Genomic DNA, 14,414 nt, shown 5'->3' with positions numbered 1-14,414 from the left:
TTCATTAAAACAGACTCATGGCCCAACGAGCAGACAGTTTGCCAGAAGCAGACCTATTAACGCAGTTCCGATCCTTATCTTCTCATACCTCAACTCTTGCGTAAACCCACAGGCTAGCCTCCCTGCTCCCAGCCAGCACCCCAGACTGCTGGGCTCAGAGCCCCACTGTGACCAGAACCCAGCTCAAGCCACCTAGAGGAAGGTCTCTGTGTTCACGATGCCTGGGGCCGAACCCTGGCTCTGCTGCTGCGTGTGACCTTTTTCATCCGGAAAATGGGATGATAACAGGCTCATGAGGAGGATTAAGTCAGTTAATATGTACCTAGAGCTGCAGCTGGCCTGTGTTGTGTGATAAGCACTCAAAAAGCCTCCTCACCCTAGAATCCCCTTTTGCCTGAAATGCCCCGTATCTCAGTCTCGTGAAACCCAAATCAAGGATCATCTTCAACATCATCTGCCCTCCCTAATCCTCCAGAACGCCACCGCCACTTCTCTCGATCCCTTTCCTGAACAGTGCAAAGAAACCGCCCCCCCCCCGCCCCCAGGAAAAGAATTACCCCATTGCTAGTCTTCCGGACCCTGTGAGCAAAGTACCCCGCCCAAATCCAGAGTTCACCTGTTGTGCAACATAAGGAAGGTTCTCCACTTCTCCAGCAGCAGTGAGTTTCAAAACAGACCATTTGACACTCTCCAGCTGTATGACCCTGGGCAAGTTACTGAACGCCCCCATGCATCATTCTGCCCACCTGTTAAATGGGTCTAACTTGAGTACACACCTCTCAGGGTTGTTGAGGGTGGTAAATGAAAGAAAATGTTAGCACAGCTTGACAACACCGCAACCTTTCAAAAATGTCAGCTGGTAGTAATCACGGCAGCAGTGACCGTATGGGGAGGGAGGTATTCTTGTCCAGGATCAAACGCAACTGAAGGAACTCAGCTTCAGTGAGCGACATTCCAACCTGAAAATCACCTGGTACAATCCTGTCCTGTATAGCAGAGGCACTCAGATCAGTAACTGCTTACTGCCTCTTCCACCAGATGGGTCCCTCCATGGGCCTCAGCCACACCTGTGTCCCAGCATGTAAAGTGAAGGGCAGCATACAGGAGATGGTAATAAATCTTGGTGGGACTGCACAGAACGAGTTTGCTCTTTGTAAGTATGTTTTATCTTGACTACGAGACTGTGAGCTCTTTAAGAGTGAGCATCCTATCTTGCTGTAGTCAAGATTTATTAAATGAGTGATGCAAAAATACCAAACCGAGAATCAGGTTGCTTACACCCAGCTGGGTCACTTACCAGCTGCTGTGCAGCCCCAGAGACCTCACTTAACACTTCTGTGCTTTATTTTTCCCATCTCCAGGATGGGAAGTTTGGATCACATGTTCGCCATCGTGCCTTACGCCCCACAACTGGGTTTGGGCCTTAGCTGCAACATGGCATCTGAGGCACCACAGATGACGGCCCCATGACCCCGGCTCAGTAGGCCAGCTTGCTATGTGATAGCACCCCTCATTTGCAGTTTCCCAGAACCAGGCTGGGAGTAACTTCGGGCCAGTGCTTAAAAGACCCATTTTTGGTCAAATCAATGCCTTTGCTGAGTGAGGATGCCCCATTACCCAGGCTAGAGCTTTGGTTCCCAGGGTGACCATGGCAAAATGGGGGTACGCTCTACCCACTGGTCCTGTCACTCCCACGCAGACCCCTCCCAGAGCCCTCGCCTCCTGTTCCTGTCACACAACATACTGCTCACAAGAGATAACCTGGTGCAGAGGGAAAAGTTGAACTTGGCCCTTGACAGTGAGGTGATCACATGACCCCTCTCCTCAAAATGTTGTTTGTTTTGGGTTTGGGTTTTTTGACAATAGTTTGTGCAGCCTGAAGGTCCAAACAGCTTGGCTCGAAGAAAATGCACACCATATTATGCCACAGGGGCTCCACTTACTTAACAGCCCTGCCCAATGCTATATCAAAACAAAAGTTGTGCAAGAAACAAAGCCCAAATTCAGGGCTTTAGAAACACATTCAGATGCTATCAGAATCTGGCTAATGGTCTTGGCTTCTTATGGGCTCACTTTTCTGTTCGCCTCACATTCATTAATTAACCTGAAAAGTTGATTGTTTCCCCTACCACTGTCTGAGAGATATGAGGTTAATTTGTCCCAGGCATCCTGGTCTTAAAACCTAAATGAAAAGTCCACATGAGATGAGAAAAAAATTCGGTTGAAAGAAGAACTAAATTGGCTAATTTCACCTCTGGAGGCTTTCCACCCATTATTTTATTTAACTATTACACAAATGCATGCAACTGGTACTACTGGTAGCCCATTTGACAGATGAGGAAGCTGGGGTTTCAGAAAGTGACATAGCTTGCACAAGCTTGCACAAGCTCACAAAGCCAGGGAAAAGTCAGAATCTGAATGTCAGCCAGGGCTCTGCGCCCTTCTGCAAGAGGGCTTCATTGTTGGGTGTGTGAGGCTCTGGAATAAACCACTTGGAGTCCTTGTGTCATGGACACCCTCAGGCAGTGGCCACAAACCACATCTGGGAATTCAGAAGGGAGTCTGCCTGGATGAAGCCAGGTCGAGGGCCACTCCAAGCTCCTGATCCTGCAACATTCTTCGGAAGTGGCTTTCACAGAACACAGAAGACGATGTTGCGTGGTGCTCTGTTTGATTCAAAGGGCCCTTCCAGATGTGCAATTAAAAGCCACAACGTTTTCATTTTTAAACACTTCGCTGTCTCTGAGCTGCTTTCCACAAGGAGTGCTGATCCCACAGCCTCTCCTACCCGGGACACCACCAGCAGCGCTGGCAAAGTGGCTTAAAGGCCCTGCTCCTCTTGGACGGTGCCATAAAAGACATGGGTACAAGTGAAATCACCACGTCACTTCGGAACTCGACCGGAACACTGAAAAGGCAGACCTGAGGCGGCGCCCTCCCCACTCACCTCTACCACACCCCAGAGTAAGTGGTAGATATTCGGAGAATCCTTAGAACCAGAAGGAAACCCCAAGTTCATACCTCACATAACAATTTCTTGCTGCTCTTGACAGATTCTGAGTCACCAAGTGCTGTGCCGGCAAGGACAATTTGCTGACCAATTTTTTGGCGTGTTTGTTTTATTTTCTGTTCAGCCAGGCACACAGAATTTTCCACCTGACAGTTCCTGTTTCTCACTTAAGTTCTGACACCATCTGTGGGCACTGTGCTCAGCAGGGGGAGGACTCAAGGCCAAGGAGGACGTCCCAGCACCAAACCTCAGTCATCCCATCTGGTTACTGCAAGCTTTTCTCCAGAAGATTCGCCAAAGGTTCTAAGTTTATCTATCAACTAGAAAGTGGTCTGAAGAAAACTAGCGTCTGGGCCTGGATCTACCGGATTCAGAACCTTTACATAATCATTGAGTAAAACAAGAGATTTTGCTGCAATTCATAGCACAATGGGAAACCAAGGAGCAGGGCTGGACAACAACAGAACAGGAACGGGACTGGAGTCTCTGGGCTGAGAAATGAGCCTCTCCCATTCTCAGCGCGCCCCCGAGCGGCCGTTTGACTAAATCCCGACAGAATGTTCAGAGTTTCTGCAAATAAAGGAAAGACACCCACCGAAAGAGAAAGGCAGGCTCCCGTCCACTGATGCAATCCCTTTCACTCCAGCCTCGTCTGCAGATCAGACGCGAGACCAACACCGGACAGGAAGCCCCGGTGAAGCTCAGAAAGGGGTCTGCCCTAAGACGCGACTTCATTCTCTCCAACAGGGGCGGCAGCGCCCGGGCTTCCAGGCAGCGGTGCCCCCCGCAGATCCCAGACACACCCTTACCACTCAACCCCTCGAAAGCTCACATCCCCAACCTGCAGCTCCAGCCGCGTCTGTTTTTCATTATTCCTCTTTCCAACTTCCCAGCGCGATTCTTCAACAGCTATTAAGACAACACAAGCAAGGAGCTGGGCTTAGTTCTTGCTTATTCAACACCCAGCCTGGGGAATATCACCTCAGAAGAAAAGCATGAATGAAGTGCACGTTTCTCAGCCTCTTCTTCCACAAACCTGAAAGTGTGTTCCTCAAAGGACATCTGTAATAACCATCTCCTCTTTAAAACTTTCAACCTACAAAAAAAAAAAAAAAAAAAAGGCACCTGCCCAGAGTGAATTCTTAACTACTTGCTGCCTATAGGATTTGTTTACTGGAGACAGCTTTAAAAATACAATGTACAATGTTTCAAATTTCCAATTAACCTATAACAGACTTTTTTTTTAAGCTATGGAAGACAGCTGGAGCAACCCAAACAATGAACCTTAGGATGAGGGAGTTATTCCAGGTATCCAAATATCTGAGAATTTCAGAAGCTAAACCCTCTGATCGGCTCCTCATTTTTTCCCACAGAACTGTCCCTGCACAGATTGAAAAGAAAAACACCAATGTCAACCAACCACTTCATTCAACAGTTCGTTTTGCTTTCTTTCCCCTCTGGTCATTTGCTAAGTTTATGAGCAACCCCGGGGCCCCCCCAAAAGCGCACACGAGGAGTACCATAATGAGTTCCTGACTTTGGCCCCAAATCGATTAAAATACATCTGATAGGCTTCAAATCAAAGAACCATGTTAATTTTCTACCACACACCACACAAAATCTTTGCGAGTCAGTCACTTTGAACCCAACCCTCTGGCCACAAGCAGTGTGGATTTCAAGGGCCTGTTCCCCAAGCCAAGTTGGGAACAACGCAGAGACCCTGCTAGGCGCTAGCCACTCCAAATGGGGCCGGGACCCCCGCAGGGCTTCGGCTGTCACTAAGAGCAGGGCGACCGGCCAGTCCCCTGGAGCAATTCAGTAGCCGGGCAACCAGGACCTGAAAAGCAGTGGGGTCTGCGGGGATTCAGCATCTGTGTGGTTACGCCTGCCCTGGGCATTTCAGTCTTCCCGGGAGCGGGAGGCAAACTGTCAGAGCCCTCAGGCAGGCAGGCAGCCGCCTTGACTTTGGCTCCCTAAGGGGCAGGAGTCCACCCTCCCTTGCAGCTACAGCAGCACCAGGGTGATGAGGAGTAGGAGTGGGAGGGTGGAGGGTCGCCTTCGCCTAGAGGACACTGCTGGGGGAGCGGGGGGCACCCGCTCTCCGCCCAGGACGTGGGTCTGTTCAGAGTTAGAGCAACAAGGCATTCCAGGGCATTCCAGGGCTCGGTCTGAATGCGTGCCCGCGAGGGAGACCTCCACCGTCCCAACGTTGCAAAGTGTTTGCAAATCATAAACACTACTTTGCTGCTGGGAGAAAAACCCCCAAAATATGCGCAGACAGGATGTAACAAGTGTTTCGAGAGAGACACGCCTGAGTCACGGGGAGCTGGGGGGAGAGTGAGGCGTCTGTCTGGGGGTTCCAGAGAAGCCCCCTCGCGGACAGGCGAGTCTCGGTGCCCCCGCCCCCCGCCCCCCGCGCCCCGCGCCCCGCGCCCCCGGTCGGCAGCCGCGGCGGGCCCTCGCCCCGGGGAGGGGGGCTCCCCCACTCACCACTCGGCCCGAGAACCTCTCGGTGGCCCTCTTGACTTTGCCGTAGGTGCCTTTGCCCAGGGTCTCCTGCAGCTCGTAGCGGTGCTTCAAGTTGTGCTTGTGGTGATGCCGCTTCACCCCGTGCGGCTTCCTGGGCTCGGGGGCCGCCGCCGCCGGGGCTGCAGTCGCCCCCGCCACCACCTCCGGGGGAGAGCCCGGAGCCCCCGGCCGCAAGTCGGGGCCGTCCCGGGCCGCGGGAGCAGCGGCCCCCTCCATGTCGGAAGGCAGGGCGAGCCGGGCTGGAGAGGGCAGGACCGGGCACAGCGTTCGCGGGGTCGGGATCCCAGCCGAGGAAGCCGGGCGCGCTCAAGGTCGCCCCCGCAGCATCGGGGAGGCGGCCCGACCCCGCTCGGGCTGCGGCGCGGTCACTGGCGGCGGCGGGGACTGCACATCTGGCGCCCCCGGGCGCGCACGGTCCGCGCACCGCCCCCCGGCCGCGGCGAGCTGCGGCGCGTCGGGCGAGGTGGCGGCGGTGGCAGGGGAGGCGGCGGGGTTTGCAGGAGGGAGGGGAGAGGGGTGGCTCCGAGAGCAGGAGGGGGAGTGTTATGTGGGGCGCCGCACCCCCGACCCCTCCCCGGGAGGACGCGCAGACGGGGCGGGGGCGGGGCGGCGCGCTCGGCGGGTCCCGGGGGAGGGGAGGGGAGGGGAGGGGAGGGGAGCGAGGGGCGGCGGAGCCGGGGCTTCCCCACCTCCCGCCGCCACCCGGGACCCGGGGCCACCCGAGCCGGGGGGGGGGGGGTGGCGCGTGGCGACTCGCCCTTTGTGCGGCGCGGCGTAGGCCGCGGCGGCGGCCGGGGGGCTTTGTCCTCGCTCGGCCGGGACCCGCGCCGGGGCGCTTCCAGGCCCGGGCGCCCCTCCCCGGACTCGCCCGCCGCGGCTACCGCGGGCCCGCCGCCGGCTCCCGCTCCCGCCGCTCGGCCTCCCTGCCTGCTGGCGCCCGGGCGGCGGCGGCCGCTCGCCGAGCCCCGGGGCGGGGGAAGCGGGCGCGCTCCGAGCCAGACGCAGCCGGGGCCCGCTCGCGACCCGGCCGGGGGCGCCACGGGCCCGCGCGCCCCTTCATTTTGTTTCAGGTGTCGCCGCGGCCGCCAGGCCGGAGACGCGGAGAGCGGGGGGAGGGGAGCGGGCAGGGTGTTGGGTTACAGGCGGTGAGTCACGGCCCCTCCGCCGCAGTGCGCACCCCTCCCGCCCCGCCGGGCTGGCACCCCGCCTCCGGGGCCCCCTCCTCCGGCAGGGGCGGCCGCGCGCCGCGGAGGACCCCGAGAGGGGCGCCGCGACCCCGGCCGGCCCCGCGCCCTGGCGCGGAAGGGCGGAGGCGGGAGGAAGGGAGGCCGGGAGGCTGCACCCGGGCCCGCCGCGGGACGCTCAGCGCTGCGACACCAGCCGGGCCTCCGGCCGCCTGGGAGGGGAGGTCAGCCGGGGCCGGGCCAGAGGTGGGGCGCGTGGGGTGCTAGGACGGAGCCGGGGCCGCCGGGCCCGCCGCGGCTGCCTTCGGAGGGGGCGAACCGGGGACCTCAGAGGGAGCAGGGCCGGGAGCCTCCTGAGCAAAAGGAGGCCTCTCGGGCCCCTTGGGCCTTGAGAGTTTTCCTTGCACTGAAAGGGCCGGACCCTGGCGATGGTAACAGCGACTGCGCCCCACAAGTAGACGGTCGGGCAGCAAGGGCGTCCGACAGCGGGGAAGCTGCCTCCCCCCCGCCCCCCCCCCCCCAAGCTGCAAGGCAAGAGAAAAAGAGGCCTTGGGGAATTTTTTTTATAATGGTGCCATACAGCAGACCCGGATAGGAAGAGTGAGGTATGAAGAATGTATGGTACGTTGTACACATCGCCTAGTTGTTCTTTACTTTTTCACCAGTGCACCCCTCTCGACCTTCCTCTGCAGCTCTCCGGTCTACGCCTTCTGCATTCCTGCTGTCTTCACTCCTGTCTCCCCTGATCACCTTACCCTGGACCCCTGCAACAGCCGGTCCTGCCCCGGAGCCCGCTCCCTGCTGCCAGAGAAATGGCCAAACACATCACCATACCCGTGCCCACGCCGTCCGTAGGTGTCCAAACTTATCTTCTACGGATGCTGACATAAGCCCTCTCTGCCCCTTCCTGCCTTCCCCAAGAGCGCACTGGTTATTGCATAATACCAAGACAAAGGCCCTGTCTCTTTAATTCCTGTGCTGTCCTCCACAATTGCAGGGCCTCCCTGCCCCCATCCTGAAAGTATGTTCTGTTTTATACAAAGTCTGTAGACATTGTGCATGTTAATTAAAGAGTCAGAGTGAGCAAAGTGCAGGGTGATCCCCAGTGGATGGCTGTGTGACCCTGGTCAAATGACTTAACCTCTCAGAGCTTCTGTTCCTCCTTCTTAAAATATGGGATCTGTTTTACAGGTAAACAGACTGTATCTGTAGTGCTAATTGAAACCGTTCACCAAATATTTCCTGGTTCTTAACCTCCTGAGGGATGTGCTAGGCATCCATCACCCTATAGGACTCACTTAGGCCAATGGAATGAGACCAGAAGCGATATGCATTGTTTTCACATAGAAACTTTTAAGGGCCAATGGGCAAATCTGTGTGTCTTCTCAATCCCAAAAATTCCATCTTGGCAATCTCATGTTGACAACTATGGAAGTGCAGTGAGAGAGCCTACCCCAGGCACTGTGGCTCTCTATAGATGGCAGAGCAGGCCCAGCTAACCTGCATTAGAAAGCTAGTGTGAGCAAATTTTAGACTTGTGTTGTATTAAACCAATGAGGTTTGGAGGTTGTTTGTTACAACAGCATAATGTAGTTTATTCTGGCTAACAGTGTTGCTCCCAAATGCCTGGACTTAATTGGTATTTGGTGAATGAATAGCCCTACCATAATCTGATACTATTTTATGATAGTAAACCCTCCTCTGTAGGATGGCTCTTATATTCCTTATTTTTAATTAAGGACACTTTACCCGAAAAAATAAGTAATTTGCCTGAGATTGCACAGGTCATAAATAGCAAGGCCAGGACTTAAACCCTACCTGTGCAGTTCCAAAGCTCTTGCTCTTCCTCTTCTACATATGCCATGCTACCTCTCCTTAAATGGGAAAGATGGAAACACCCAGTACAATGCCTGGCATACAGTCATACCCAAGCACTGGAAGTTCCTCTCCAGACTGAATTCCTATAGCAGTCATAATTTGAGCCACACTTCAGCACAATGTCATCATGCATTGTGCTCAAGTGTTTTCACATAGATAAAGCATTTCCTCCAACAAGAGCCCAGGCTGCCTGATTAAGAGCTTGAGATCTGGAGTTAAACTGCCTGAGTTCAAACCCCTATTCTGCCACTAGTAACTGACCATCTGGCCAGCTCTTTTCCCTCTCTATGCCTCCATTCTTTCATCTTCACAATGGTGGTAGCCATCACATAGGTGGTATTGGGGTGCTAGCAATAATATGCATGTGGGCTCATGTGAGGATTAAGGAGTATAATATATGCACTCAATAAATCATGGCTATTAATATCATACTTGTTTTTATTATACTTATTCTTCATCTTGCATGACTCGTCCTGGCATTGAGGCAATTAGAAGCAGTTTAATCATATTACTTACTTGATTAAACTCTGATTTCTGGCTTCACTCTCATTACATGACAGAGGTAATAACATATGAAGTTGGAAGCATGACTTCCACACTGCCCTACAACTTATATTTACATAAGATTCATTACTTGTTCTTTATTACACTTTCTATTTTCAAAGCAATTTAAAAGAAAGTATGCTTGCTTTCTTGAGAAATATTTGTTCAGAAAACGTAGTAATACCAGTATCATTTATCCACCATCTACTGTCTGCCAGGACCTTTATATGTATTACCTCTAATCATCATAAAACTGTGAGGTGGACGTTATGATCCCCAATTGGCTGTGAAGAACAGGGAGCCTCCAGGAGGTTAAGATGCCTATGACCAGGCAGTACCTGCCCTGGTCAGAATTTGAACCCAGTTCTCCGACTCAGGTTTTGCTCCCACCCCTATTCTAAACTGCCCAACATCCCAGTTCATATCCATGAATGCCTATGCTTTGGTGGGCATTCATCTTCTATTTTTAAAGATTTTATTTTTTTAAATTTTTATTTATTTATGATAGTCACAGAGAGAGAGAGAGAGGCAGAGACACAGGCAGAGGGAGAAGCAGGCTCCATGCACCGGGAGCCCGACGTGGGATTCGATCCCGGGTCTCCAGGATCGCGCCCTGGGCCAAAGGCAGGCGCCAAACCTCTGCACCACCCAGGGATCCCTCATCTTCTATTTTTAAACGAGGTTTTGGAAAGTTACCTAAGAATGTGACTTTTTATTTTTACTTATTTATTTATTTTTAGCGAGAGAGAGCATGTACACATGCGAGTGGTGGTTGGGGAACGGGAGAGAGAGAGAGAATCTTTAGCAGAGCAGAGCACAGAGCCTGATGCAGGACTTGATCCCATGACCCTGAGATCATGACGTGAGCTGAAAACCAAGAGTCAGATGCTTAACCGACTGAGCCACCCAGGATTGTGACATTTCCTGCATGAGGATGTTGTCTGGTAGGCACCATACACTAACAAACAACCTGAGAAGGTATGTCTTCTTCACTGTGGCAGAAGACTGCTAGCTGACCACCAAACAGTCATGTGTGTCCTCCTACAGGGGAGCTGAGAGACAGCTGTTCAGCTGGGGATATACCTCCTAGCCTCCCTTGCATCTGAGCCTGGCCACGTGAATAGTTCTCTCCAGTGGAATATGAGCCAAGTGATTTCACTTCTTCCTAGGCCGAGGTGTTTAGAAAATGCCTGGTTGGGAGCTGAAGACTCCCAAGCACCAGAGGATGGCAGAGTCACTAGACAAAAGAAGCCTGTGTCCTTGAATCACTGTAAGGAATAAAGCCACCCTCAAAGCAGGACATTGGACTGGTACATGTGTGAGAAATAACCTTCTATTAATTCCCTGAAATTAGAGGGTTTATTTGTTACAACAGCTAGTCGTGCCCTAACTAATACACACGCTTACACTAAGTCTGTATTCATACAGCAAAAGCCAAACGGAAGACCATAACAACCATCTGAAGAGGTGAAACCCAAAATGCCACTTTTATGTTTTCCGTCTACTTGCTTACTCCAGGAGAAAGCAGATTATTTTGGGCCCGAATTTTTCTTTTAGTTTTTCCTGGATTACATATACCAGAGATCAAATAAGGGCAATATCCAACAGCCATAAAACAGTAAGACAAATTGCCTCACTCCACAGTATCTCCTATTTTCCTACTATACACCAGGCATCTGTGGTTGAGGGTACACCAGGATGTGACAGGCACGATCTCATCTTTCTGAGCTCCCAACCTGTGGGTAACAAAAACAATTTACAGCATTCAGCTGTACTCAACCAACTGCTGGCCACCACACTTGTGGGGAGAACTCAGGCTATTTGAATGTGAAACAGATAACTGAAATAAAAGCTAAAATGTACTCAAGTCAAAACAGAAAGCTCTATTTCTTCCCCTGCTGAGCAGCTAGAGAAACAGTAAGAAGGGTGGTTAAGAGCTTCATCTCCAGAATCAAAACCGACTCAGGGGAATCTCTGGGTGGCTCAGCGGTTTAGCGCCTGCCTTTGGCCCAGGGCGTGATTCTGGAGTCCCGGGATCGAGTCCCACGTCAGGCTCCCTGCATGGAGCCTGCTTCTCCCTCCTCCTGTGTCTCTGCCTCTCTCTCTCTCTCTACATCTATCAAAAATAAATAAGTAAATCTTTAAAAAAAAACAACAACAACAACAACAACTCGGTTCAAATCCTGGCTCTACCATTTTCCAAGGTGTGTGATCTGGGGCAACTTGGTCTTGGTGTCTCCGTTGTCTCAACCTTTCAGAGGAGGACACTAATAATGCCCAGCTCAAAAGGTTTTTGTTAAGAATTGATTGAGTTAATGCAATAAAAAGCACTAAGGACAGCATGAAATGGTGGTAGCACCCAGTAAGTGTCAGCTGTTCATATGATTTGCCACCTTCCCTATTATACATTATATTCTATTTTGTGCACAAAAGAGTACAAGAGAAGGCCAGGCACAGAATCATAAATAGAAGCAGTTACTCTTACAAGGGTTCCACTGAAATAATCCAGACCGAGTGTTCACTGGCAACATTTCTCATCCGTTCGGTGATTGAGAGGACAGAGGACCCCACTGGAAAGGAAGAACATCAGTGCGGGCATCCACCTTAATAAGGAGACAACCAACAGGGCAAGACAGGCTGTCTGGCCTCTGCTGTTGCCCCTGGGGGTGCCACCTCACGCAGGTGCCTTCATCTCTTTGTGGAATGAGATTACCAGGCGAGATGACCTCTGAGGACCCTCGGTGCTGACAACTCTCAATTGGGCAGCCCCGATGGCGAAGCGGTTTAGCGCCGCGCCGCCTGCAGCCCAGGGTGTGATCCTGGAGACCCGGGATCAAGTCCCACGTCGGGCTCTCTGCATGAAGCCTGCTTCTCCCTCTGCCTGTGTCTCTGCCTCTCTGTGTGTGTGTGTGTCTCTATGAATAAATAAATAAAATCTTTAAAAAAAATGAAGATTGCAGTTTCACACTCCTTGCATATTCCCTCTTCTCCTCCCTCCTTTGCATATGTGTGCAGACGATGGAGCAAGCAGACAACTGCTGGGAGTTCCATTTGCTTCGTTTTCTCTCTCCTGAACATTGCATTGAAAAATAAAACCCCTTCTCCCTGAGGGGATAAAACAGTAGGGATTCATTGGAAGGTTCCCTTCTAGAGAAAAGAAACTGAAATGTGATAAATTCCCCATCCGCAGGAGAAGCACTGGCAGGACTCCAGAACGGGGAAGCAACACCTTGCCACCCTGGAAAGGGTGGCTGCCGGAATGTCGGAATGTTGAGAGTAAATATGTCACATGCTGGGGTGGTGTGGGGGGAGAATAACTCTAATTGGCCATAATGGAAGAGACATTGGGTTTCGTTGAGGTTAAATGAGGGGTTCCAGGCAAGGAGTGGAGGGATATAAAGAGCTCATTTCTACATTTCTCTCCCTGGATGGGCAAATGCACTCACCCATGATAGCTAAGTGCCCACCATGGGCCCAGGACAATACTAGGTCCTGGGGATACAGTAGAACAAAAACAAAGTCTCTGCCTTCATTAGGTTTACAGATAAACAATGAGCCATGGACAAATCAATGTATTGTCTATCGGGTGGTGGTAAGGTCTACTAGAATAAGTCAAGAAAAAGAGGCAGAAAATGATGAGGGTGGTAAAGAGAAGATTTCTGACAAGGTGACATTTGAGCAGAAGCCCTAAGGAAGCGAGCGTGTGTACAATGTGGATATCTGAGGGATAATATGGATATCTGGGGGAAGAGCCTCCCCGGCATAGAGCCTCATGAGGGCAAAGGCTCTGAGGCAGGAATATCCTTGGCAGGTTCATGAAACAGTGAGGAGGTCATTGTGAGCCGAGTGAAATAGGGGAGAGTAGTAGGCATTGAGGCCAGAGTCCCCTGGACCAGATCCTGGAGGCTCTATGGAATGCTGAAAGAACTCTGGGTTTTATACTGAGTCAGGCAGGAAGCCATTGGTCGATTCTGATTAGAACAATGACATAATCAGACTTGGATTTGAAAAGTCTCCCTCCAGCCATTGTATTAAAAATAGACTTGGAGAGGGAGGGAAGTGATGGGGGCAGGGGGCTCTGAAAAAGCCTAAGGAAATTCTACTGATTCCTAGGATTCTATTGACCTGCAGCCTTCAGGACAAAGACCAAACTCCTTAGCCTGGTGCTCAGAGAAGCATCACAGGGTAATGAGAGAGTTGGCCTTGGCATCAAAAAGACCCGGATTAGGATCCTGGCCTAGCGCTCACCAGCTGTGTGATGTGTCTAAGTTGCTGGAGCTCTCTGACCTCAGTGTGTTCTCTTTCCACCTTGTCCTGGATGGTATCACCTGCGTGTCAGCCCCACAAGGACAGGGACTCTGTCTTATTTCTTGCTATATACTCAACCCCCAGAGCAATGCCGAGCACATGGGAGGCACTCAACAAATATGGGTGGAGTCAGCCAATGAGTTAATGTAGGAAAGAGTATCTGACACAGTGGCTGGTGCACAGGTGCCCATAAAATGTGCCTTTATCTTGCTGACAAATGCTCATTGCCCTTTCCCCATGTGGTCTGACCCAAATGGTACTCTCCTTATTTGGATCTGCACCACCTCCTCCCACCAAGCACCATGTTTGGTCCAGGGGCACCTCTGTCTCATGCTGCTCCACCTTTGCACATGCTGTGCCCAATGCCTGAGGTGCCTCCTTTCCTGTCCTCCAGATAACAAACTCCTACTCATTTTGGAGACCTAGCTGAAGACATCACCTCCCTTCTGATCCCATGCTAGACAGAACTAAAGGCTCAGTTCTCTGTCCCCAGGGCACTCAGTCCCTGAGTCTCTCAGAGCACCTACCTCATAGTATTATAATTATTCCGTTATGTGTTCATCTCTGCCCAGTTGCCTGGGAACTCCAGGATGGTCAGGGCTAGGACAACACTGTCCAATAGAAATAGAATGTGAGCCACAGATGGCATTTTAACTTTTCTTGCAGCCACATTAAAAAGAAGTTTTAAAAAAGGGAGAGGGAAATTAATCTTATTAATGTATTTTATTTAACCTAATATGCCCAAAATATGATCATTTCAATATGTAATCAATATAAAAGCCCACTGATGAGATATTTTACTTTCTCCCTTCTGGATGAAATCTTTGAAATCCATTCTCATATCTTACACTTACAGTAAACCTCAATTCAGAGCTAAATTTTCAATGGTTTAGCTGAAATATAGCCTAGCAAAACAGTAAGGTTGTATTTCACAGATAAATAGTTTACACAGATCTTGCTTT

General features: G+C 51.5%; 1 protein-coding gene and 1 long non-coding RNA gene across 3 annotated transcripts in view; one reads left to right on the top strand and one right to left on the bottom strand.

Annotated features, from left to right (window-relative positions):
- NUAK1 (NUAK family kinase 1) overlaps positions 1-7,638 on the bottom strand; it is a 73,950-nt gene extending 66,312 nt beyond the window's left edge. Inside the window, exon 1 of one of the 2 annotated variants that reach the window (XM_072844256.1) lies at positions 7,558-7,638. In XM_072844256.1, coding sequence (XP_072700357.1) covers positions 7,558-7,611 — 54 coding nt within the window. In that variant the 5' untranslated portion in view covers positions 7,612-7,638. Of the gene's footprint in view, positions 1-5,500; positions 5,947-7,557 lie in introns of those variants that run through there. The other variant, XM_072844255.1, reaches the window with a different exon arrangement.
- LOC140642983 (uncharacterized) lies at positions 6,517-9,030 on the top strand. The gene is made up of 2 exons (XR_012039367.1): positions 6,517-6,947; positions 7,416-9,030. It is a non-coding gene; the product is annotated as an uncharacterized lncRNA (long non-coding RNA).
- The last annotated feature ends 5,384 nt before the right edge of the window (positions 9,031-14,414 follow it).

Source organism: Canis lupus, chromosome 11, assembly GCF_048164855.1.
Source record: "Canis lupus baileyi chromosome 11, mCanLup2.hap1, whole genome shotgun sequence".
Classification (NCBI taxonomy): domain Eukaryota; kingdom Metazoa; phylum Chordata; class Mammalia; order Carnivora; family Canidae; genus Canis; species Canis lupus.
Note: the sequence above shows the minus strand (reverse complement) of the source record. Positions and strands in the feature narration are given on the sequence as shown.